This window comes from Anolis carolinensis, chromosome 6 (genome assembly GCF_035594765.1).
Source record: "Anolis carolinensis isolate JA03-04 chromosome 6, rAnoCar3.1.pri, whole genome shotgun sequence".
Classification (NCBI taxonomy): domain Eukaryota; kingdom Metazoa; phylum Chordata; class Lepidosauria; order Squamata; family Dactyloidae; genus Anolis; species Anolis carolinensis.
In genome coordinates, this window is record NC_085846.1 from 65,266,803 (window position 1) to 65,288,485 (window position 21,683).

The 21,683-nt window shown below is 43.4% G+C and overlaps 2 protein-coding genes across 6 annotated transcripts in view; one reads left to right on the forward strand and one right to left on the reverse strand.

Moving 5' to 3' along the window:
* The window catches only part of exosc7 (exosome component 7), a 38,767-nt gene extending 31,107 nt beyond the window's left edge, over window positions 1-7,660 (reverse strand). Inside the window, exons 1-2 of the mRNA XM_062983960.1 lie at window positions 7,371-7,660; window positions 3,096-3,197 (exon numbers count right to left, since the gene is read on the reverse strand). Of these exons, the coding sequence (XP_062840030.1) occupies window positions 3,096-3,197; window positions 7,371-7,562 (294 nt within the window). The 5' untranslated portion in view covers window positions 7,563-7,660. The remainder of the gene's footprint in view (window positions 1-3,095; window positions 3,198-7,370) is intronic.
* A 9,311-nt stretch (window positions 7,661-16,971) lies between these two features.
* zdhhc3 (zinc finger DHHC-type palmitoyltransferase 3) overlaps window positions 16,972-21,683 on the forward strand; it is a 52,554-nt gene continuing 47,842 nt past the window's right edge. For 3 of the 5 annotated variants that reach the window (XM_062958003.1, XM_062958001.1, XM_062958002.1), the window contains exon 1: window positions 16,973-17,245. The gene's annotated coding sequence lies outside the window, so the exon portion shown is untranslated. Of the gene's footprint in view, window positions 17,246-21,683 lie in introns of all 5 variants that reach the window. The other 2 variants (XM_062958004.1, XM_062958005.1) reach the window with 2 other exon arrangements.

Here is a 21,683-nt window from a genome sequence, read left to right on the forward strand (position 1 = left end):
ATTCTGCTTTTAGACATCTGACTTTTCGTTTTAATGCAGTTGAAACCATCTTCTCATTCACATTTTTATGATTTAGGATATCTCTTTTGTCCATCCCGTAGCCATTTTTATTTCATTTCCTCCAAAACAAAGCAGTCTGTATTCATATGATCTTTATTTCTTCTTATCTACCCTATTATTTCATGTCTCCCTTCACCATGCTTTTTTACCACTGTATCTCATGGCACTATATGAATAACTAGGTCTAGGAAGCCTTTGCTTCCAATCCAACTACCCATCTTTGCCAAAGATGGGTTGTTGGATTGGTTTGTGGCCATTATAAATGCCTCCTTGGGTCAGGGGTCAGTTCCATCCTGCTTTAAGCAGGCGGTAGTAAAACCGTTATTAAAAAAGACCTCGTTAGACCCATCTGTATGTAACAACTACAGACCAATTTCCAACCTCCCATTTCTGGGCAAGGTTCTGGAGCGGGTGGTTGCTACGCAGCTCCAGGAGTTCCTTGATGACACTTTTCTGGACCGCTCGCAGTCTGGCTTCAGGCCTGGGCACAGCACCGAGATGGCTTTGGTCGCCTTGGTGGATGACTTCCACAGGGAGCTGGACAGTAGGAGTGTGACCCTGCTGGTTCTCTTGGACATCTCAGCGGCTTTCGATACCATCGACCATGGTATCCTTCTGGGGAGGCTCGCCGGGATGGGACTCGGTGGCACGGTTCTGCTGTGGCTTCGGTCCTTCCTGGAGGGTCGTTCCCAGATGGTGAAGCTGGGGGATACTTGCTCGGACCCCTGGCCATTGACCTGTGGGGTCCCGCAAGGGTCTATCCTATCCCCCATGCTATTTAACATCTACATGAAACCGCTGGGAGAGGTCATCCGGAGTTTTGGAGGGTGTTGCCATCTCTACGCAGATGACACAGAAATCCACTACTCGTTTCCATCTAACTCCAAGGAAGCCCCCCGGATGCTGAACCAGTGCCTGGCCGCTGTGGCAGACTGGATGAGGAGGAACAAGCTCAGGATCAATCCTGACAAGACAGAGGCCCTCCTGGTTAGTCGCTCGTCGGATCGGGATATTGGGTGGCAACCTGTGCTGGACGGGGTTGCACTCCCCCTGAAATCACAGGTCCGCAGTTTGGGGGTCCTCCTGGATTCAGCGTTGACGCTTGAGGCTCAGGTGTCGGCGGTGGCCGGGAGGGCTTTCGCACAACTTAAACTTGTGCGCCAACTGCGACCATACCTCATGAAGTCTGACTTGACCACGGTGGTCCATGCCCTAGTTACCTCTAGACTGGACTACTGTAATGTGCTCTACGTTGGGCTTCCCTTGAAGACGGCTCGGAAATTACAACTGGTCCAACGCTCGGCTGCCAGATTAATAACGTGGGCGAGTTACAGGGAGAGATCTACTCCCCTGTTTAAGGAGCTCCACTGGCTGTCGTTCATTTTCCGATCCCAATTCAAGGTGCAGACCATCATATATAAAGCCCTAAACGGTTTGTGACCCACCTACCTTCCGTGACCGTATCTCCTACCATAAACCTGCCCGATCTCTTCGATCGTCAGGGGAGGCCCTCCTGTCGCCACTGCCTATATCCCAGACCCGCCTTGTGGGAACAAGGGAGAGGGCCTTTTCTGCTGTGGCCCCCCGTTTGTGGAACTCACTGCCCATTGAAATCAGGCAAGCCCCCACTCTTTTAGCCTTTAGGAAAGATTTAAAAACATGGTTCTTCCGGTGTGCTTTCGGAGAGTAACTGTTACACACTTTTTTTTGTTACTCCCCCCATCATCTATCCTCTAGACTGTTTTTCTATCTTATGTCTCTGTTCCCCGTGGTTTTATTCTTATCTTTTTCTCACCCCAAGTTTTAACTGAGTGTTCATGCGGCCCGCCCTGATATATTGCTTTTTTGATTTTGTGTTGTACTGTACATGATTATTTATTGTATTGTTGTAATTGTATTATGATATGTTGTTTTTATATTTTGCTATATTGTATTGTCCTGGGCATGGCCCCATGTAAGCCGCCCCGAGTCCCCGTTGGGGAGATGGTGGCGGGGTATAAATAAAGCTTTATTATTTATTATTATTTGCTGCTCTTTGTCTATCTCTCAGCCATCTATCTCCTGCAAAACCAGACAACTTGTCATTATATACTTTTCTTACCCAGACTCATTTATCACGTCCCTTGCATAATTTTAATTTTTGCCACCATTCCTCTGCTTTAATACTACTGGATATTTAAAGATTTATTTATTTATTTTGCTTTGCCACTCCAGCGCTAGCTGGGGGATGATGGCCACTATTACTGCCTCTTTAAAATCTCTTTGGCAGAATCTAACTTCCAGTCATTCTGCATAGTAATATAGCCCTTCTAGCTTGTAATCCAGCTTCACTTTAAAGTAACAGCTGCTTTTAGTAATTGTGTAGGCACATCATATTAACAGTTTCTGCCAAATGCACACATCTGTTTTATCCTATGAAAGCTTTACATACAGTAAATGTGTTGTGTGTGTTGTTCTTTAAATTGTTACTAGGCTCTGTTGTTATGAAAGCTCAGTGACTGGCTAGGGCAGAACCTCTAAAATCCAACAACTCAGATCTTAAAATCATACCCTGTTTCCCCTAAAATAAGACATCCTCAGAAAATAAGACCTAGTAGAGGTTTTGCTGAATTGCTAAATATAAGGCCTCCCCCGAAAGTAAGACCTAGCAAAGGTTTTGTTTGGAAGCATGCCTGCCGAACAGAACACCAGAGCATGCAGGATTGGTAAATGTACGTACCATTGAGTGTTGTACATGGAAATATTGGTAGTAACAATAAATTCTTGATAGGATTCACAGTTTGTCTGGTTATGCTGGTTTGTGATGGCAACTACTGTACAGTATATATAAAATGTTCAATTTTTGTTCAATAATAAATGTGAATTCTTCTTAATGGAAAAATAAGACATCCCCTGAAAATAAGACCTAGTGCATCTTTGGGAGCAAAAATTAATATAAGACACTTGTGTCTTATATTCGGGGAAACACGGTAGTAAGAACTGGCTCCTAAAATAACACATAGAAACCCACAGCAGGAATAGTTAGGTGTACTTACAAGTTTAACTCTAGCAGATCCACTTGTGTTAGATACTACATCTGTTTCCACTTCAATACATCTATAATCTTCACAGCCACGGCCATCAACTCGAAGATCCTCCTAAAAGATCCATCAACGTTGTTATTTAGTGCTAACTCACACAGATATGTATAAACGTACATACACGATTCATAAGTATGTTGATCAGTGTAAATGAGTAACAAAGAAAAGTTGGTTTCTAAGTAAAACCAAGGTCTGATTTCTGTCCAGTCATAAAATACTCAGGGCCAGATTAGATGGTAAAATATTTATAGAGCATGTGTAACTCTCAAGATGCTACTGTACTGCAATTCCTATCAATTCTAGTCAGCTTACACAACCATGTGGTTGATGGGCTTGAAGTCCAGCAATATCTGGAATCCACATAGTTCTTACCCCTGATTTACAATGTTATCCTGCATTTCCTTTTAAACAAACCACAACTGCATGTTATATTTAAATGTAAGGAGCTAAAAGAGGAAAGTTAAGCAATCAAAATATGAAAATGCTTTCTCACGGTTTCACATGAATTGTGGTACTGTTTTAATGTTATCAGAATCTGGAAAAATTATTTTTTAGGATGAGCACTTCTAGAATTCCTCCAAACCTTTCCAGACTCTGATTCTGCATGGAAAACAGCAAGAGGGGAAAAGGGGAGCTTGTGAATCCAAGGTTTGCCATGCTTGTTCCCAGCAACTATGATTGAGAGCACTGCTTCTTAAACTGTAGGTCCCGACCCTACAGTTGTGAAAAAATGACAACAGTAAACGTTTTCTGAATGGAATCTAGTGCTGTTTGAGACATTCACACAAATCTTTTAACAACGAAGTGCAGTGTTTATAGTGGACTTTGCAGAAAATGCTAGTTGTACTTCAAAAAAAGGGAAAATCAGCCTATTTAGCATGCCTTGCAAATGCTGATTTGTTTTCAATAAATGTTTGATTTTTATACCTATTTTATAAATCTATATATCCGGGGTCATGTAAAATTCCTTGTGTGGGAAGGGGTCACGGGAAAAAAGTTTCCCCTTGATTTAGAGGACAATTTGAACTTCATTTTCTAGATCAAGGAAAATTTAGCCTGTTATATGTCTAACTATCAAGCAGATGTTCAAAGTCAAAAACACCACTGGCAAATGTTTGAGAACAGAGGAACACTGGCCAGAGATCTCCAAATGAGGAACCCCCTGTTTTGATTAGTCATTGATTTCTAAATGCTGAGGTACAGTAGAGTCTCACTTATCCAAGCTAAATGGGCCGGCAGAAGCTTGGATAAGCGAATATCTTGGATAATAAGGAGGGATTAAGGAAAAGCCTATTAAACACCAAATTAGGTTATATTTTACAAATTAAGCACCAAAACATGTTTCACAACAAAATTGACAGAAAAAACAGTTCAATACGCAGTAATGTCATGTTGTAATTACTGTATTTACGAATTTAGCACCAAAATATCATGATATATTGAAAACATTGACTACAAAAATGGCTTGGATAAGTGAGACTCTACTGTATTTGTGCATCAGCATGCTAATTCATTCATTAATTCATATGAAGGTTTCATCCTGGCAAGGGATTGAGCGCCTTCTACACTCCCCTATATACTAGGATCTGATCCCTGAGAGATTATCTGATTTAAACTAGATTATATGAGTCTCCACTGCCAGATAATCTGGGATAAGAAGATAATCTGGGATCAGATCCTGGTATATAGGGGCAGCATGAAAGGGCCCTTTGGAACCTAAACGTTAGGTTAGAAGGCTTGCCTCCTTAATCTCAGATGTGAAAAATTGGACAGAAATCCTTCAGAGATGTTTACACTTCCTTGCCTATTTTTCAAGACAAGAATTGACTTTATCCGTAAGCTCTGCCTTTGAAATGATGGACTATTTACTTTTAATGTAGATGCCTAAATACACCAAAGGTATTAGAACTTGTCTGATTTTGGAGGCAAAGGGCCCTTCCACGCAGCCATGTAATCCAGAATATCAAGGCAGAAAATCCCACAATATTTAGGCAGAAAATCCCACAATATCTGCTTTGAACTGGGGCCCTCTCCACACAGGCCCCTTCCACACATCTGAATAAAATGCCACATTTTCTGCTTTGAACTGTGTGACATGGCAGTGTGGACTGATAACCCAGTTCAAAACAGATAGTGTGGAATTTTCTGCCTTGATATTCTGGGTGTGGAAAGGCCCTGTGTCCACACTGCCATGTATTCCAGTTCAAAGCAGAAAATGTGGCATTTTATTCAGGAGTGTGGAAGGGGCCTAAGTAAGGTCAACTCTTGATGGAAGAACACTAATGAATATTTCAGAGTAAGGAACTGGGGGAAAAGCCCACCTCTGAGGATTCCTTGCCTAAGAAAACCCTCTATGAAATTCTAAAGGGTCGCCATTAAGGCACCTTCTACACTGCCATATAAAATCCATATTATCTGCTTTGAACTGGATTTTATGACCGTGTAGACTAATATAATCCAGGGTTGTTTTGAGTTTTCTAGGCTGTATGACCATATTCCAGAAGCATTCTCTCCTGACATTTCACCCATATCTATGGCAGGCATCCTCAGAGGTTGTGAGGTATATTGGAAACTAAGCAAGGGGTGTTTATATATCTGTAGAAGGTCCAGGGTGGGAGAAAGAACTTTTGTCTGTTGGAGGCAAGTGTGAATGTTGCAATTAATCACCCTGATTAACATTGAAAGGCCTTTCAGCTTTACGGCCTGGCTGACTCCTGCCTCGGTTAATCCTTTGTTGGGAGGTGTTAGCTGGTCCTGATTGTTTCATGTCCGGTTTCCAATATACTTCACAACTTCTGAAGATGCCTGCCATAGATGTGGGTGAGATGTCAGGAGAGAATGCTTCTGGAACATGGCCATACAGCCCGGAAAACTCACAGCAACCCAGTGATTCCGGCCATGAAAGCCTTCGATAACACATACAATAGAGTCTCACTTATCCAACATAAACGGGCTGGCAGAACGTTGGATAAACGAAATGTTGGATAATAAGGAGGGATTAAGGAAAAGCCTATTAAATGTCAAATTACATTATGATTTTACAAATTAAGCATCAAAACAACATGTTTTACAACAAATTGACAGAAAAAGCAGTTCAGTGCCTGGTAACATTATGTAGTAATTACTGCTTTTACGAATTTAGCACCAAAATATCACAATGTATTGAAAACATTGATTACAAACACATTGACTACTAAAAGGCAGACTGCATTGGATAATACAGAACATTGGATAAGCGAGAGTCTATTGTAATATAATCCAGTTCAAAGTAGATAATGTGGATTATTTGATTTGATAATCTGGATTATCACAAGAACACTCATGAAACGCCACATAACACCAGATCTGCAGCATTTGCATTGGCTTCCAACTGATTCCCATGGTTTATTTAAGATGCTAGTTCTGACCTTTAAAATTCTTTACGGCCAGGGCCCTTTGTACCTTAGGGATCGGCTCTCCTTCTTCCATCATTGGAGGTCACAATGACCATCCCAACGCGACTTACTTTATATACCGGGTCCTAGAGAAGTGAACTTGGAAAGGACCAAACACAGAGCTTTTTCTATTTCTGCCTCTGCCTTATGGAATGACTTGCCGCCCTATATGAGAGCCATGCGTGAGTTAGGGCCTTTTACCCTAGCACTCAAGACCTGGCTTTTTACTAGAGCTTTTGATCTATGTTAATTTTATCAATATTTGTATGCATGTATTTTTATCCTTTACAATTTAGCTTGTAAATCGCCTAGAACATCTTGGATGGAGGGCGATTAATAAGTAATTAAATGATGATGATGATAATTATATGCCAGTGTAGAAGGCACTTAAAGCCCCTTCCACACAGCTGAATAAGATTCCATGTTATCTGCTTTGAACTGGAATATACGGCAGTGTGGACTCAGATAACTCAGTTCAAAGCAGATATTGTGGGATTTTTCTGCCTCAATATTCTGGGTTATATAGCTGTGTGGAAGGGCCCTTAGTCAACAAGCAGTTTGAATCCACATCAGGAGGGTATGTAGCTCGTTCACAATAAAAAAAATAATAATGTACTTTTATATTTTATAAATATAATAAGCATAGGAGTGTGAATCAGCAACCAGCAGAGACGAAAATGAACTCTGCACATGCTCTGACACATTGTTATGAAGCGGCCTCACGGACAGTCAGGTCAAATGCTGAAGCGGACGAAAGACGCCTTCCCCGGCCCTGTCTCCTCCCCGCGGCCGTTACCTGGACGCCGTGAATAATGTACACTTTCTCCGCTTGGCACAGCACCACGGAAGCCATAGTGAGACGAGAAACACTGCGCAGCCTCAGAACGCCCCCAGTCTGCCCGCTTGCTGTTTTCGCCGCGTCTTCTAATGACGTATGGCTTCGAACCCCGTACTCTGTTGCTGCGTAGGCGCGATCTTCTTGCCTCATCGCCTTAAGTGACTCATTCTTACTCCCGCGTTTCAGATGGAGAAGGCTGATCAGGGCTTCGCCGAGGAATTTCCCGCCCTCGGCTGCAGTCCTTCCCAGGAAGGGAGAGATGGCACTGGACCAGGCATGGGCAAACTTGGGCCCTCCAGGTGTTTGGACTTCAACTCCCACAATTCTTAACAGCAGGTAGGCTTTTAGGGATTGTGGGAGTTGAAGTCCAAAACACTTGGAGGGCCCAAGTTTGCCCATAGCTGTACTAGCTGAAGGCAGAAAATAAGGCCCCTTCCACACTGCTGAATAAAATCCCATTTTCTGCCTTGATATTCTGGATTATATGGCTGTGTGGAAGGGCCCTAGGATGATCTTGGCGCTTTTCATCTGAAGCTGAGCGAGTGTGATTCCATAGGATTATAAGCGAGGAAGTCAGCTCCTTTTGAGTGCAAATTTATTTGGTCCACATGTAAATAAATACGACGGAATTGTGGCCTACCAGCTGTTAGCAATTGTGGGAGTCAAAAACACCTAGAGGGCTCAAGTTTGCCCATGCCTGGTCTATGGGAAATAAATTGTTCTTCACAACAGGAAAGCATGCTGCTGTCGACTCCGTAGTTGTAGATTCTGCATCTGCAGATAGTCCCCCCTTCCCTCCAAAACTAAATCTTAATTTTTTGCCATTTTAGGAAACCTGTCGTGCTATGCCATTGTATAGAATGGGACTTGAAATCCTTAGGCGATCCCTCGTAGTTCGAGGACAATTGTCTTCCATCCTTGGTGTCTTGGGGGTGGGTTCTTAGGTGGCTGAAGAGACCTATTCTTGATCTGCATGTTCTCCCGCAGTGAGGACATCGGTTTCCAGGTGGAAGGCAGTCTCGGTCAGGGTTGGCTTGACGCTCCTTCCTCTTGGCACGTTTCTCCCTTAAGCCCCCCATTCGTGCCTCTTCGAACTCCACAGCACTGCTGGTCACAGCTGACTTCCAATTAGAGCGCTCAAGGGCCAGGGCTTCCCAGTTGTTAGTGTCTATGCCACAGTTTTTAAGGTTGGCTTTAAGTCCATCTTTAAATCTCTTTTCCTGCCCACCAACATTACGTTTCCCGTTCTTGAGTTCGGAGTAGAGTAGCTGCTTTGGGAGACGGTGATCGGGCATTCAGACAACGTGTTGGGTTTCCGTGGATGACATGGAACCAAACACGAGATAACAAGGGCCCATTCTGTACTGTCTTGCCACATTTGCTGTTTTGACTTTTGCAGGTTAGATCACTTGCCAACGCTCATTTTGGTGCCTCAGATGTTAGTCCTGCTTCTGGGTATCTTTGACCAGCTGATTCCAAAAATGGTACCAGTTTTCCTATATCAGTTCTGCTGCCTCATCACACCAGAGCATGGATTCACTTTAAATCCGGTTTCTGTCTCCTGTAGAATTCTGGGGTTTGTAGTTTGGTTAGGCCCAGGACCTGTCTGGCTGAGCTGTTTAAAGGTTCCTCCCTAAAGTGGATTTAAAGTGAATCCAAACTCTAGTGTGATGAGGTCCGTAGTGTTTGAGATACAGAACATATGCTACATGACAGTTCACCATAATAGGAAATCATGATGATCATATCTAAGAAACTAGAGCTGATGTCTATCCAATGCTACTTTCTGAATCAGCACCCCAAATAACCTCAATGAATAATAATAATAATTATTATTATTATTATTTATATCTTGCCCCTTCTCCCAAAAGGGACTCTGGGTGGCTTACAACAAAAATACTACATAGTAATAATAGCAACCAAAACAACACAGATCAACAAATCATAATAAAAAAACCAAAAACAGCCATAAAAATATTAAATTATAACATCAAAACATCCCAAGGTATAAAATTTTGTGCTGGAATAAAATATGTATATAAGAGGCAAAATCTCCCCAGCTCCTATTAATAACCAATTAACCAATGAATATGGAGGGGTGGCTATATTTCTTACTTCATGTTTCATATACAAGAGCCCTTTTGGAAAATCTCTAATGCTGGGTACCATTTAATAGAAGAACAATATAAAAATGTACAAAATGCAAAACTGCTTAGTTTTCAGAGATTATACAGACAAGAAGATGATGGCTTGCATGCCTTGGCCTCCTCCTTTTTATACAATTGTGTTGCAAGCAATATGCATATTATGAATGAATGAGTTGTGTCAGAGCCGGCCCCAGGTATTTTTCGAGTGTAGGTGAACAGAATTTTGCCCCCCCCCCCCAAAAAAAAACAATCACTGAAAAATAAAACCGTTGGATAAGCAAAAATGTTGGATAATAAGGAGGGATTAAGGAAAAGCCTATTAAACATCAAATTACATTAAGATTTTACAAATTAAGCACCAAAACATCATGTTTTACAACAAATCAACAGAAAAAGCAGTCTCAACGCGCCCCTGTATGTTTACTGCCCGAAGCGACCGCTTAATTTGCCTCATTGTTGGACCGGCTCTGAGTTGTGTGATTATGCACATTTCTTTAAAAAAAAATATAGTGCTATCCTCAAAATACGTCCCACTGTTTTCAAGAGAACTTTCAGGAAAGTATGCAGTACGATTCAAACTGATCGGCCTGAATGAACTGAGTTACAAGTAACAACTGGGAAAACTTAATTTGTTCATTGCAGTGCACATACATTGTGAATAGGTGTTGTCACACTGAGTTGTATGAAGCATCTGTTTTGAATAGATGCTGCCTATTCTGATGATTCTGGAGTTAGCATTCTAGCATTGTAACAGGTATGTAAAACTGCTGTAAACATTGTCAGATTTAGAGCTCTGTATCAAAATACTAATGACATCCAACTCCTATTCTTTAAAATTCTGCTACTATTCTATTGTGTGGGTTCCCCACTCCCCCCCTTCTAAACAAAAGTTAAACAGACTAGCAGATTAAGATTTTGCTCTTGATGAGAGAGTGATATTTTGATATGATAAAAATACTACTATCCTTATTTACCAACTACCAATGAAGACCAAATTCCTTTCGCTTTCCTCTTTTAAAAATCCTTAAACATCTACAGTAGAGTCTCACTTATCCAACATTCACTTATCCAATGTTCTGGATTATCCGTTGCAGTCTGTCTTTTAGTAGTCAGTGTTTTTGTCATCAATGTTTTCAATACATCGTGATATTTTGGTGCTAAATTTGTAAATACAGTAATTACTACATAGCATTACTGCATATTGAACTACTTTTTCTGTCAAAATTGTTGTATAACATGATGTTTTGGTGCTTAATTTGTAAAATCATAACCTAATTTGATGTTTAATAGGCTTTTCCTTAATCTCGCCTTATTATCCAACATATTCGCTTATCCAATGTTCTGCCGGCCCATTTATGTTGGATAAGCGAGACTCTACTGTGTATGATTTCTTTTTAAATTGTGTGTTGTGCTGAGCTGTTCTATCTGCAGTGATTTATGTAAAGTTGTTCAATTTTATTGCCAAAATCTTTTGGGGTTGCCAAAAGACAAAACATCCTAAAGCAGGGGTGGGGAAGCATTTTTCTGCCAACGGCCGTTTGGATATGTGTAACATCATTTGCGCCCTATGTCTTAATTTTATTATAAATAAATAATTGCAAATTTATGTATTATTATATTATTATAAATTATTACATTATATATCTATATCTATATATCTATATTCTATTCTATATATATAATAAAAGTGAAAAGTAAAAGTAAAATTTTTTCGATAGAGTTACGAGTTGGGTCGATACAGGGAATGCTGTCGATGTAGCCTACCTGGATTTCAGTAAGGCCTTCGACAAAGTCCCCCACGACCTTCTGGCAAATAAACTAGTAAAATGTGGGCTAGACAAAACTACGGTTAGGTGGATCTGCAATTGGCTAAGCGAACGAACCCAAAGGGTGCTCACCAATGCGTCATCTTCATCATGGAAAGAAGTGACAAGTGGAGTGCCGCAGGGCTCCGTCCTGGGCCCGGTTCTGTTCAACATCTTTATTAACGACTTAGACGAAGGGTTAGAAGGCACGATCATCAAGTTTGCAGACGACACAAAACTGGGAGGGATAGCCAACACTCCAGAAGACAGGAGCAGAATTCAAAACGATCTTGACAGACTAGAGAGATGGGCCGAAACTAACAAAATGAAGTTCAACAGGGACAAATGCAAGATACTTCATTTCGGCAGAAAAAATGGAAATCAAAGATACAGAATGGGGAACGCCTGGCTTGACAGCAGTGTGTGCGAAAAAGACCTTGGAGTCGTCGTGGACAACAAGTTAAACATGAGCCAACAATGTGATGCATCAGCTAAAAAAGCCAACGGGATTCTGGCCTGCATCAATAGGGGTATAGCGTCTAGATCCAGAGAAGTCATGCTCCCCCTCTATTCTGCCTTGGTCAGACCACACCTGGAATACTGCGTCCAATTCTGGGCACCACAGTTGAAGGGAGATGTTGACAAGCTGGAAAGCGTCCAGAGGAGGGTGACTAAAATGATTAAGGGTCTGGAGAACAAGCCCTATGAGGAGCGGCTTAAAGAGCTTGGCATGTTTAGCCTGCAGAAGAGAAGGCTGAGAGGAGACATGATAGCCATGTACAAATACGTGAAGGGAAGTCATAGGGAGGACGGAGCAAGCTTATTTTCTGCTGCCCTGCAGACTAGGACACGGAACAATGGCTTCAAACTACAGGAAAGGAGATTCCACCTGAACATCAGGAAGAACTTCCTCACTGTGAGGGCTGTTCAACAGTGGAACTCTCTCCCCTGGGCTGTGGTGGAGGCTCCTTCCTTGGAGGCTTTTAAGCAGAGGCTGGATGGCCATCTGTCGGGGGTGCTTTGAATGCGATTTCCTGCTTCTTGGCAGGGGGTTGGACTGGATGGCCCATGAGGTCTCTTCCAACTCTACTATTCTATGATTCTATGATTCTATGAATGTTTGTATCGGAGTATGTATCAGTGTTTTGATTGGCCTGGCGGAATATGTGCTCGCGTTTTGATTGGCCAGGCGGAATATGGGTCAGCTTTCTGATTGGCCGGCCGGAATATGGGCCAGCTCTGATTGGCCGCCACTTTCACAGGCCACTGGGATTGCTGAGGGAAAAACTACTACCAACTGGCTTCGTTCGGCCTACTTATCTCCTCAGAACGATGCTAGCTTTGGGACAGTTAACAGCTTTCGGCCTACACTTTGGTAATAAAAAACACCACTGCCACCACCAGGAAGGCCGGACCTGGACCAAACTTGACACACAAAACCCCTATGATCCATGAACCCACTGGCAACAGATGGCTCCCTTTGGCCCCTCTGCTGACATGTTTAAGGCCTTCCAGGCTGGCCCCACGCCGCTAGGCCCAAAAGGGGACGCCATCTTGCCTCAGCTTTCAATTTCTTTGTAAGGCCCTACTTTCTTCAAAAGACAGCAGAGAACATTGTTATTATCTTTTTAATGATATGCTTATGAACACTTCTAGCCCCCAAAGCCCCAATCCAAGCCGCCTTTGATCATTTTGCTAACACGTTTCAGGCCTTGCAGCCTGGCTCCATTGTGCTAGGCCGCAAAAGAGGCGGCCATTTTCCCTGTTCCAAACAGAGCAGCTTTTGCCTGTGTCTTTTGGATACAGCACTCTCCTTCAACAAGGTCAGGCGGTAGTACGTAAATAGGTTGATCCACTGTGACGGCACTTCCTCATTCCAACGTCATAAATTAGTTAAATTTGCCTCCCCACTTTATAAGTGGTACCTTATTTCCTACTTGATAGATGCAACTATCTTTCGGGTTGCTAGGTCCTTTGGCTCTGGGAGTTATAGTTCACCCTTATATAGACAGCACTGAACCCAGCCAACTTCGGATCTGGACCAAAGTTGGCACACTGCCTCATCATGCCCAACTGAGCATACAGGCAGGGTTTCGGGGTGATTCTCCTTTGGCTCTGGGAGTTGTAGTTCACCCTTATATAGACAGCACTGAACCCAGCCAACTTCGGATCTGGACCAAACTTGGCACACTGCCTCATCATGCCCAACTGAGCATACAGGCAGGGTTTCGGGGTGATTCTCCTTTGGCTCTGGGAGTTGTAGTTCACCCTTATATAGTTAGCACTGAACCCAGCCGACTTCGGATCTGGACCAAACTTGGCACACTGCCTCATCATGCCCAACTGAGCATACAGGCAGGGTTTCGGGGTGATTCTCCTTTGGCTCTGGGAGTTGTAGTTCACCCTTATATAGTTAGCACTGAACCCAGCCAACTTCGGATCTGGACCAAACTTGGCACACTGCCTCATCATGCCCAACTGAGCATACAGGCAGGGTTTTGGGGTGATTCTCCTTTGGCTCTGGGAGTTGTAGTTCACCCTTATATAGTTAGCACTGAACCCAGCCAACTTCGGATCTGGACCAAACTTGGCACACTGCCTCATCATGCCCAACTGAGCATACAGGCAGGGTTTTGGGGTGATTCTCCTTTGGCTCTGGGAGTTGTAGTTCACCCTTATATAGTTAGCACTGAACCCAGCCGACTTCGGATCTGGACCAAACTTGGCACACTGCCTCATCATGTCCAACTGAGCATACAGGCAGGGTTTCGGAGTGATTCTCCTTTGGCTCTGGGAGTTGTAGTTCACCCTTATACAGACAGCACTGAACCCAGCTGATGACGGATCTGGACCAAACTTAAGTGATATTTCCTCACATCCCCAAACAACTCAATGCCGTCTACTAATTACCCGGGCACCGCCGGGATCCCAAGCTAGTTAAAAATATCCAAAGTATCCAAAGACCATGCAGCACAGGCTTACCAGATTAATCTGAACAGGCAAAAAACAAAAGCACAAGTAGAAGATGCCTGTGTGAGGAGAGGAACCTGGAAGTGGCTCAGATTTGAATAGTAAGCGGCACCCAACCCACAGAAGAGTCAGCTCAGAGGAGCTACAGAAGCCGGGTAAAGTGGGCAGACTGGGACAAGCATCCCTATCTGTGTTGAGCCTCCAGTGGCTCAGTGTGTTAAAGCGCTGAGCTGCTGAACTTGCAGACTGAAAGGTCCCAGGTTCAAATCCCGGGAGCGGCTTCTGCGCCCGCTGTTAGCTCCAGCTCCTGCCAACCTAGCAATTCGAAAACATGCAAATGTGAGTAGATCAATAGATACCACTGCGGCGGGAAGGTTATGGCACTCCATGCAGTCATGCCGGCCACATGACCTTGGAGGTGTCTATGGACAATGCCGGCTCTTCGGCTTAGAAATGGAGATGAGCACCAACCCCCAGAGTCGGTCACGACTGGACTTAACGTCTGGGGAAACCTTTACCTTTACCAACCAACCTGGGCCAAACCAAATTATTATGTGGATTTTATATGACCTGTAGGCATTATGTCCTGCTGGGAAATCCATGCCAAAACGCCATAGTTAGAAACAGTCCAAATTGTACGGTAAATTCCTGATACGCAAAGGCATAGTAATAAAATGTATCCTGTTATTCAATGAGGCAGGGAAGGAGAGGGAGCAAGGAGGGAAAGGCCTGGTTCAAAAATAGCAACCTGCCTCCCACCACTTGCAATGCTGTCAATTTCACAGTCCACCTTCATCCTTGTGCCAACCCTGCCACTACAACAAACCAGGCTCTACACAAATCATGACCAGGGATCCTGCGGAGGGATGCAGAAGGTGTCAGAGCGATTTGCTAGGCACACACGCAGCAGAAGTCGCTGACGAGAAAACACTAGATAAAAAAATGACGCTGGAGTCTTCAGTTCTCTATCAAGTTTTACTCACGAACGGAATACACAGTTCTCACGCAGGCACAGACGGGAAGGAAAAACAAAGAAGGGAATAAGATAGGAAGCAGAGGGCAATTTATCCCAGACTCTGCTGTCTGATGCAATCCAAGTTTGCAGGCACTTAACCCTTTACATACTGACATAGTAAACAGAACACAGCCTTCAAAACTGCCAGAGCTTGCAATACCTGTGACCACACCAGGCTGATTAACCCTGGTCTCTATCAAGGGAGGCCATCAAAGGTGCTCCCTCACCCATAGCAGCCACAACTGCCCAGTCGGGGGTGCAAATTATTTTGCTTTGGTTGCTGATCTGCATCTTGAATCCGGAACATATCCAATGTCTGTATCATCGACTCTTGGGTTTTTCCTGCAATTTCCTTAATCTTTGAGTTTCAGTTTCTGCAAGGACCAGATCCAAGTCAGATCTTGGTTAGCATCTGAGTGGGAGACCAAGGGCGAGACCAAATGGTCTTAGGGGCCGTATAAGGACCCCAGGCCAGACGTTCCCTACCCCTGCCCTAATGGCATTAGATCTTGGAAATTAAGCGGGGTCTGCCCAGTTCATTGCCTTCCAATGAATTCCAAATGCTGCATGCTATATGACAGTGTGTTGTCATATATACACAAACACACCTGCCCCCAGATTTCTAGTTCACCAAGGACTCAGAAATAAATATATGAGTGTACCTGCACTGTAGAATTAATGCAAATTGACACTACTTCTACAGGCATAGATTAATGCTATGGAATTCTTGGAGTTGTAGTTTGTTCAAACACTAGCCTTCTTTCTAAGAAGGCTAAAGATCTTTGCATTCTACTAGTATTGTGTTTGAATCTTTGTAGTAGGCATTTTATTTACCATATTTATATCCTGCCTTTCTCTACCCTGAGGGGGACTCAATTTTATGTTTAGTATTGTGTTTTATTTGTACCTTTTAGCTGCGAACTGTGTTGCAGCTAAAAGATATAGATAAAACACAATACTAAACAAGAAGGGTAACAAATAAAATTTAGAATTACAGTAGAGTCTCGCTTATCCAACGTAAACAGGCCGGCAGAACGTTGGATAAGCGGATATGTTGGATAATAAGGAGAGATTAACGAAAGGCCTATTAAACATCAAATTAGGTTATGATTTTACAAATTAAGCACCAAAACATCATGTTATACCACAAATTTGACAGAAAAAGTAGTTCAATACGCAATAATGCTATGTAGTAATTACTGTATTTACGAATTTAGCACCAAAATACCATGATGTATTGAAAACATTGACTACAAAAATGCGTTGGATAATCCAGAACGTTGGATAAGCGCATGTTGGATAAGTGAGACTCTACTGTACCATTGCTATTTATGAATCAAATTAAATCAGGCCCCTTGTGTCCCTTCACTAGCATTACCTAGCAATGAGGCCTGGTAGCCAAAGCAGCGTCCCACTACGTTCTTCCCACATTTCTCATTTTCACTAAACTTTGCCTCCTGCTTTGTTTGCGTGCGCGACTGGAGTTAATAGTACGTCACGTGCGGGGGGGCAGCCAATCAGAGCGAGCCAGGAGCCGCGCCATGATAGCAACAATGCGGTTGCTGCAGAAGCCGGCCAGATTGAAGGGAGGGGGGAGCCCGGAAGTGAGCGACACCGGCGGTGGCCACGCCCCCTAGCCTCGCCTCCCTCAGCGTCGCTCACTTCCGGGCTCCTTCCCCCTCAGTGTAGAAGGCGAATGAGGCGGCAGTAAGCGAAAGGGAAGAGCCGAGCCCTCGCCGCCTCCCTCCCTTCGGGCGGGCTTTCCCCGGCAGGGCGGATGGAACGCCGCGCTGGGCGCTGGAAGGTCGACCCTGGAAGGGAAGCGCGGGCCCCTGGCGGAGCGGAGGCGGCCTCCTCGGCGGCAGAGCGCATGTTGCTTCCTCCTCGGCAGACTGGGTAAGGCAAGGCTTCCGCGCGCGCCTTTTCCTGAAAGGGAGGGGGAGGGAAGAAGAAGGAGCAAGGGCTCCCTCCAGGCTGGCAATCTGTGGAGGGAATGCCGCTTGCCACCACTTTATTTATCTGCTGTGGAATCATTGGGGTTGTAGCTTGACAGGGTCTCTATAGCGCATGCATGGGCAAACTTGGGCCCTCCAGGTGTTTTGGACTCCAACTCCGGAATGGTGGGAGTTGGAGTCCAAAACACCTGGAGGGCCCAAGTTTGCCCATGCATGCGCTATAGTGTCTGGTACCTTACCAAATTGCAGCAACCCAGGATGCCATATGAAGTGGTGTCACACCGCATTCATTCCAACGTTTAGATCCCTGGCACACCAGTATATGATATTTATTTACTGTATTTTATCCCGTTCTATCTCAACCCCAAAGGGGACTCAGAGCGTCTTCCAAATTGGCTATTATTCAATGCTACATTAACATAAGGCAAACAAAATACAATATATGTGTTGTCGAAGGATTTCATGGCCGGAATCACATGGTTGTGTGTTTTCTGGGCTGTATGGCCATGTTCCAGAAGCATTCTCTCCTGATGTTTTGCCCACATCTATAGCAGGCATCCTCAGAGGTTGTGAGGTATATACATGGTGTATTAAATCATAAAAATCATAAAACATGTATACATACGTAAATAAGCTGTTAAAAGATTACATATTGACCAAAAATCATAATCCAGAAGCGCTTCCAATCACATTGCTATTCACTTCATGGTTGCATATATAGCCCTGTGCTACTCTCTAAACCAGTCGTTCTAAACCTGTATGTTCCCAGATGTTTTGGCCTTCAACTCCCAGAATCCTAACAACTAAAATGATGAGGGTCTGGAGAACAAGCCCTATGAGGAACGGTGTAAAGAGCTGAGCATGTTTAGCCTGCAGAAAGAGAAGGCTGTGAGGAGACATGATGGCTATGTATAAATATGTGAAGGGAAGTCATAGGGAGGAGGAACAAGCTTGTTTTCTGCTGCCCTGGAGACTAAGACATGGAACAGCGCCTTCAAACTTACAGGAAAGGAGATTCCACCTGAACATTAGGAAGAACTCCCTAAGTGAGAGCTGTTCAGCAGTGGAACTCTTTGCCCCGGACTGTGGTGGAGGCTCCTTCTTTGGAGGCTTTTAAGCAGAGGCTGGATGGCCATCTGTCGGGGGTGCTTGTAATGCGATTTTCCTGCTTCTCGGCAGGGGGTTGGACTGGATGAGCCACGCGGTCTCTCCCAACTCTGTGATTCTATAGTAAATTGACTGGGATTTCTGGCAGTTGTAGGCCAAAACACCTGGGACCCACGGGTTGAGAACCACTGCTCTAAACACTTGGTTCCATAGCCAGGTTTTCACTTGTTTTCTAAAGGATAGGAGGGAGGGGGCTGATCTTATTTCACTGGGAAGGGAGTTCCACAGCCAAAGGGCCAGCACTGAGAAGGTCCTGTCCCTCACCCGCATCAGCCGCATCTGTGAAGAAGGTGGGACCCGGAACAGGGCCTCTCAGCTTGGGATGGTTTATAGGGGGAGATGCATTCTGACAGGTAAACTGGGCCAGAACTGTGTGACATGTACATTGTTAAAATTAAAATCAGAATGTAATGGTGGTCTGCTGGTGACAATGGCAAAGAGGAAAGCCTGATAATAGAGAGGAGTGGAGAGAGTATAGTTACTTCAGCTGTCAATTCCTTATTTTAGGGCCCTTCCACACAGCCATATAAACTAGAACATCAAGACAGATAATGCACAATATCTGCTTTGAACTGGGGGCTCTTCCACACAGCCCTATATCCCAGAATATCAAGGCAGAAAATCCCACATTATCTGAGTGTAGACTCAGATAACCCAGTGGGATTTTCTGTCTTGATATTCTTGGATATAGGGCTGTGTGGAAGGGCCCTTGTGCCCCTTCCACACAGCTGAATGAAATCCCACTTTTATCTGCTTAGAACTGGAATATATGGTAGCATGGACTGAGATAACCCAGTTCAAAGCAGATATTGTTGGATTTTCTGTCTTGATATTCTGGATTATATGGCTGTGTGGAAGGACCCCTAAAATATCAAGGCAGATAATCTACCTGGTTTAACTCACAGATCCTCTCAGGCACATGTCAAAGGCAGGGATCCATCATGGCATGGGAGCAGTTGGTACAAGTTGAGTGTCCCTCATCCAAAAGACTTGGGACCAGAAGTGTGACAGCTTAGGAAGCAGACATGGTCACATTGTCCATATCATCTAGTAAGAGCCTTCAAAACATTTAATGTTGGCAACACCATCTTTAGACATGCCTTATTTTGTGATACAGCAAGTGAGCTTTACTTTCAAACCGGAGGTTAAACTTACCCCTTGTAAGGCATATGGATACATACAGGAATTGTTATAACAAAATCTGTGGGGATACAACTTTTATCAAGACACCCTTTCATTTCTTTGTTTAAAAACATGGTTTGTAAGATAATAGCTTATATTTCCAAGCTTTTTATAATTTCTTATTAGGTTCATGCAACACACTTACACAATGCAGCTGACACACCAATGTGTTGTAACGCATCATTTGGAAATCTCTGCCCTTGTGTCTTGGTAGCATGTGAAGATATACAAATGCGCTATTCTCAAATGCCAATGTTACTCTCCACACACCCAGAAATGCCAAGTGCCAGTGTTTCCATGCAGCAGAGCTAAACAGCTAGCTATTTCTCCTTGTGATCTGGGGTATAGCATGTGCTGTATTACTACTTATTACTCTATTTCTGGATTAAAGAGAAAAGTTGGCCATCTGCAAGGACGTTGCCCAGGGCACGCCCAGGTGTTTTTGATGTTTTTATCAGCCTTGTGAGAGGCTTCTGTCATGTCCCTGCATGGAACTGGAGCTGATAGAGGGAGTTCATCCATGCTCTCCCTGGTAGGATTCAAACCGGCAACCTTCACATCAGCAACCCAACCTTCATGTCATCAGTCTTGCCGGCACAAGGGTTTAACCACTGCGCCACGGGGGGCTCTTCTTTGGGGAGATAATGCTGGGTATAAATATTATTATTAACAATAATAATACTGTCAGCACCTTGTTCATTTTTGTTGTTATTTGCATGCATTCATGCTGACTCCTTACAGTGACTGCTCCTTACAAGTATAGTGACCCTCTCATAGGGTATTCTTGGCAAGATATATTCGGAATAATTTTGGTAGTGTCTTCATCTAAGGCTGTGATTTTCCCAGTGGTTTTCTATGGCTGATCAGAAATTTGAAATCAAGTGTCTTTGATTCCTATTTCACCATTGAAACTAGTGTACTACACAGGCTTTCCCATTATAGGGATTCTCAAACTGTAGGTTATGGACCATTGAGACTGGTGACTCATGACAGGGTTTGTAATTGGTTGTACGCTTCATTTTTTTAAAAAAGGTAATTAATACCATTTTGATCCAGACTAGATTATTGAGCAGGATAACAAGCCCCCCCCCCCCCCGCCTTCCACTTTCATAAAACAGCATTAGTGCTGTCTATTATTGTTATTGCTGTTAGTAGTAGTACCCCAATATTATCTCAGTACCAAGACCCAAAACAGTTCACAACCTTAAAAACCATAAAGTTTAAAAGCTCACGAAATATAAATATTAAAATAGAGTTAAATGTTACAATTACTAAAACAATTCAGTTAAAATCTCACTAAGATGAATAAGTAAAAACTATTAAAAACAGTTCAGAACACTCTGTAGCCCTTGCCTGTTCTTAAAAACTTTGCTTTAATAGCCTGCCTAATAAAAATGTTTCAGCCTGCCATAAGAAGGACAATAAACACACACTTTTCCCCCAGGTAAAGGGCATCTTTTTAGTGGCCTTAGGGTTTTCCACTTTCACAATATGGTGATTATTTGATGCTTCCAAACGAAAAAATAGTATGCAGGTGTATGTTAGGTAGGTGCTTTGATTTGTCCAATAAAAGAGTGGCCACTTTAGACCTTCAACATTGCCAGTTGGCCAATGAAGAAAATGTTAAAGAGCACACTCAACTACCAGAGCTTGAGCTTCAGAGTACTAGAACTCCTAAATTAATTCCAAACAATGCAGCACAGTGTATAAGGTATTAGTACTGGACTGGGAAAACTCTGGGTCAAATACTTCTATATATATAAAAGGGTAATGAAATTTCGGCCTAGGACAAAACAACAAAACTACACATCCCAGAAACACTAAACTTGCCAGCACAACCCCTTATCCATGCCTCTACGTTCATACAACAAAAAGAAAAGAAAAATAAAGTCCTAATTAGAGGAAGAGGAATAATTGTTTTTAGCCAATTGCTGCCAATTAGAAGGCTAAGCTCCGCCCACTTGGTCTCCTAGCAACCTACTCAGCCCAGGGGACAGGCAGAGTTAGGCCTCACTTAAGCCTCTTCCACA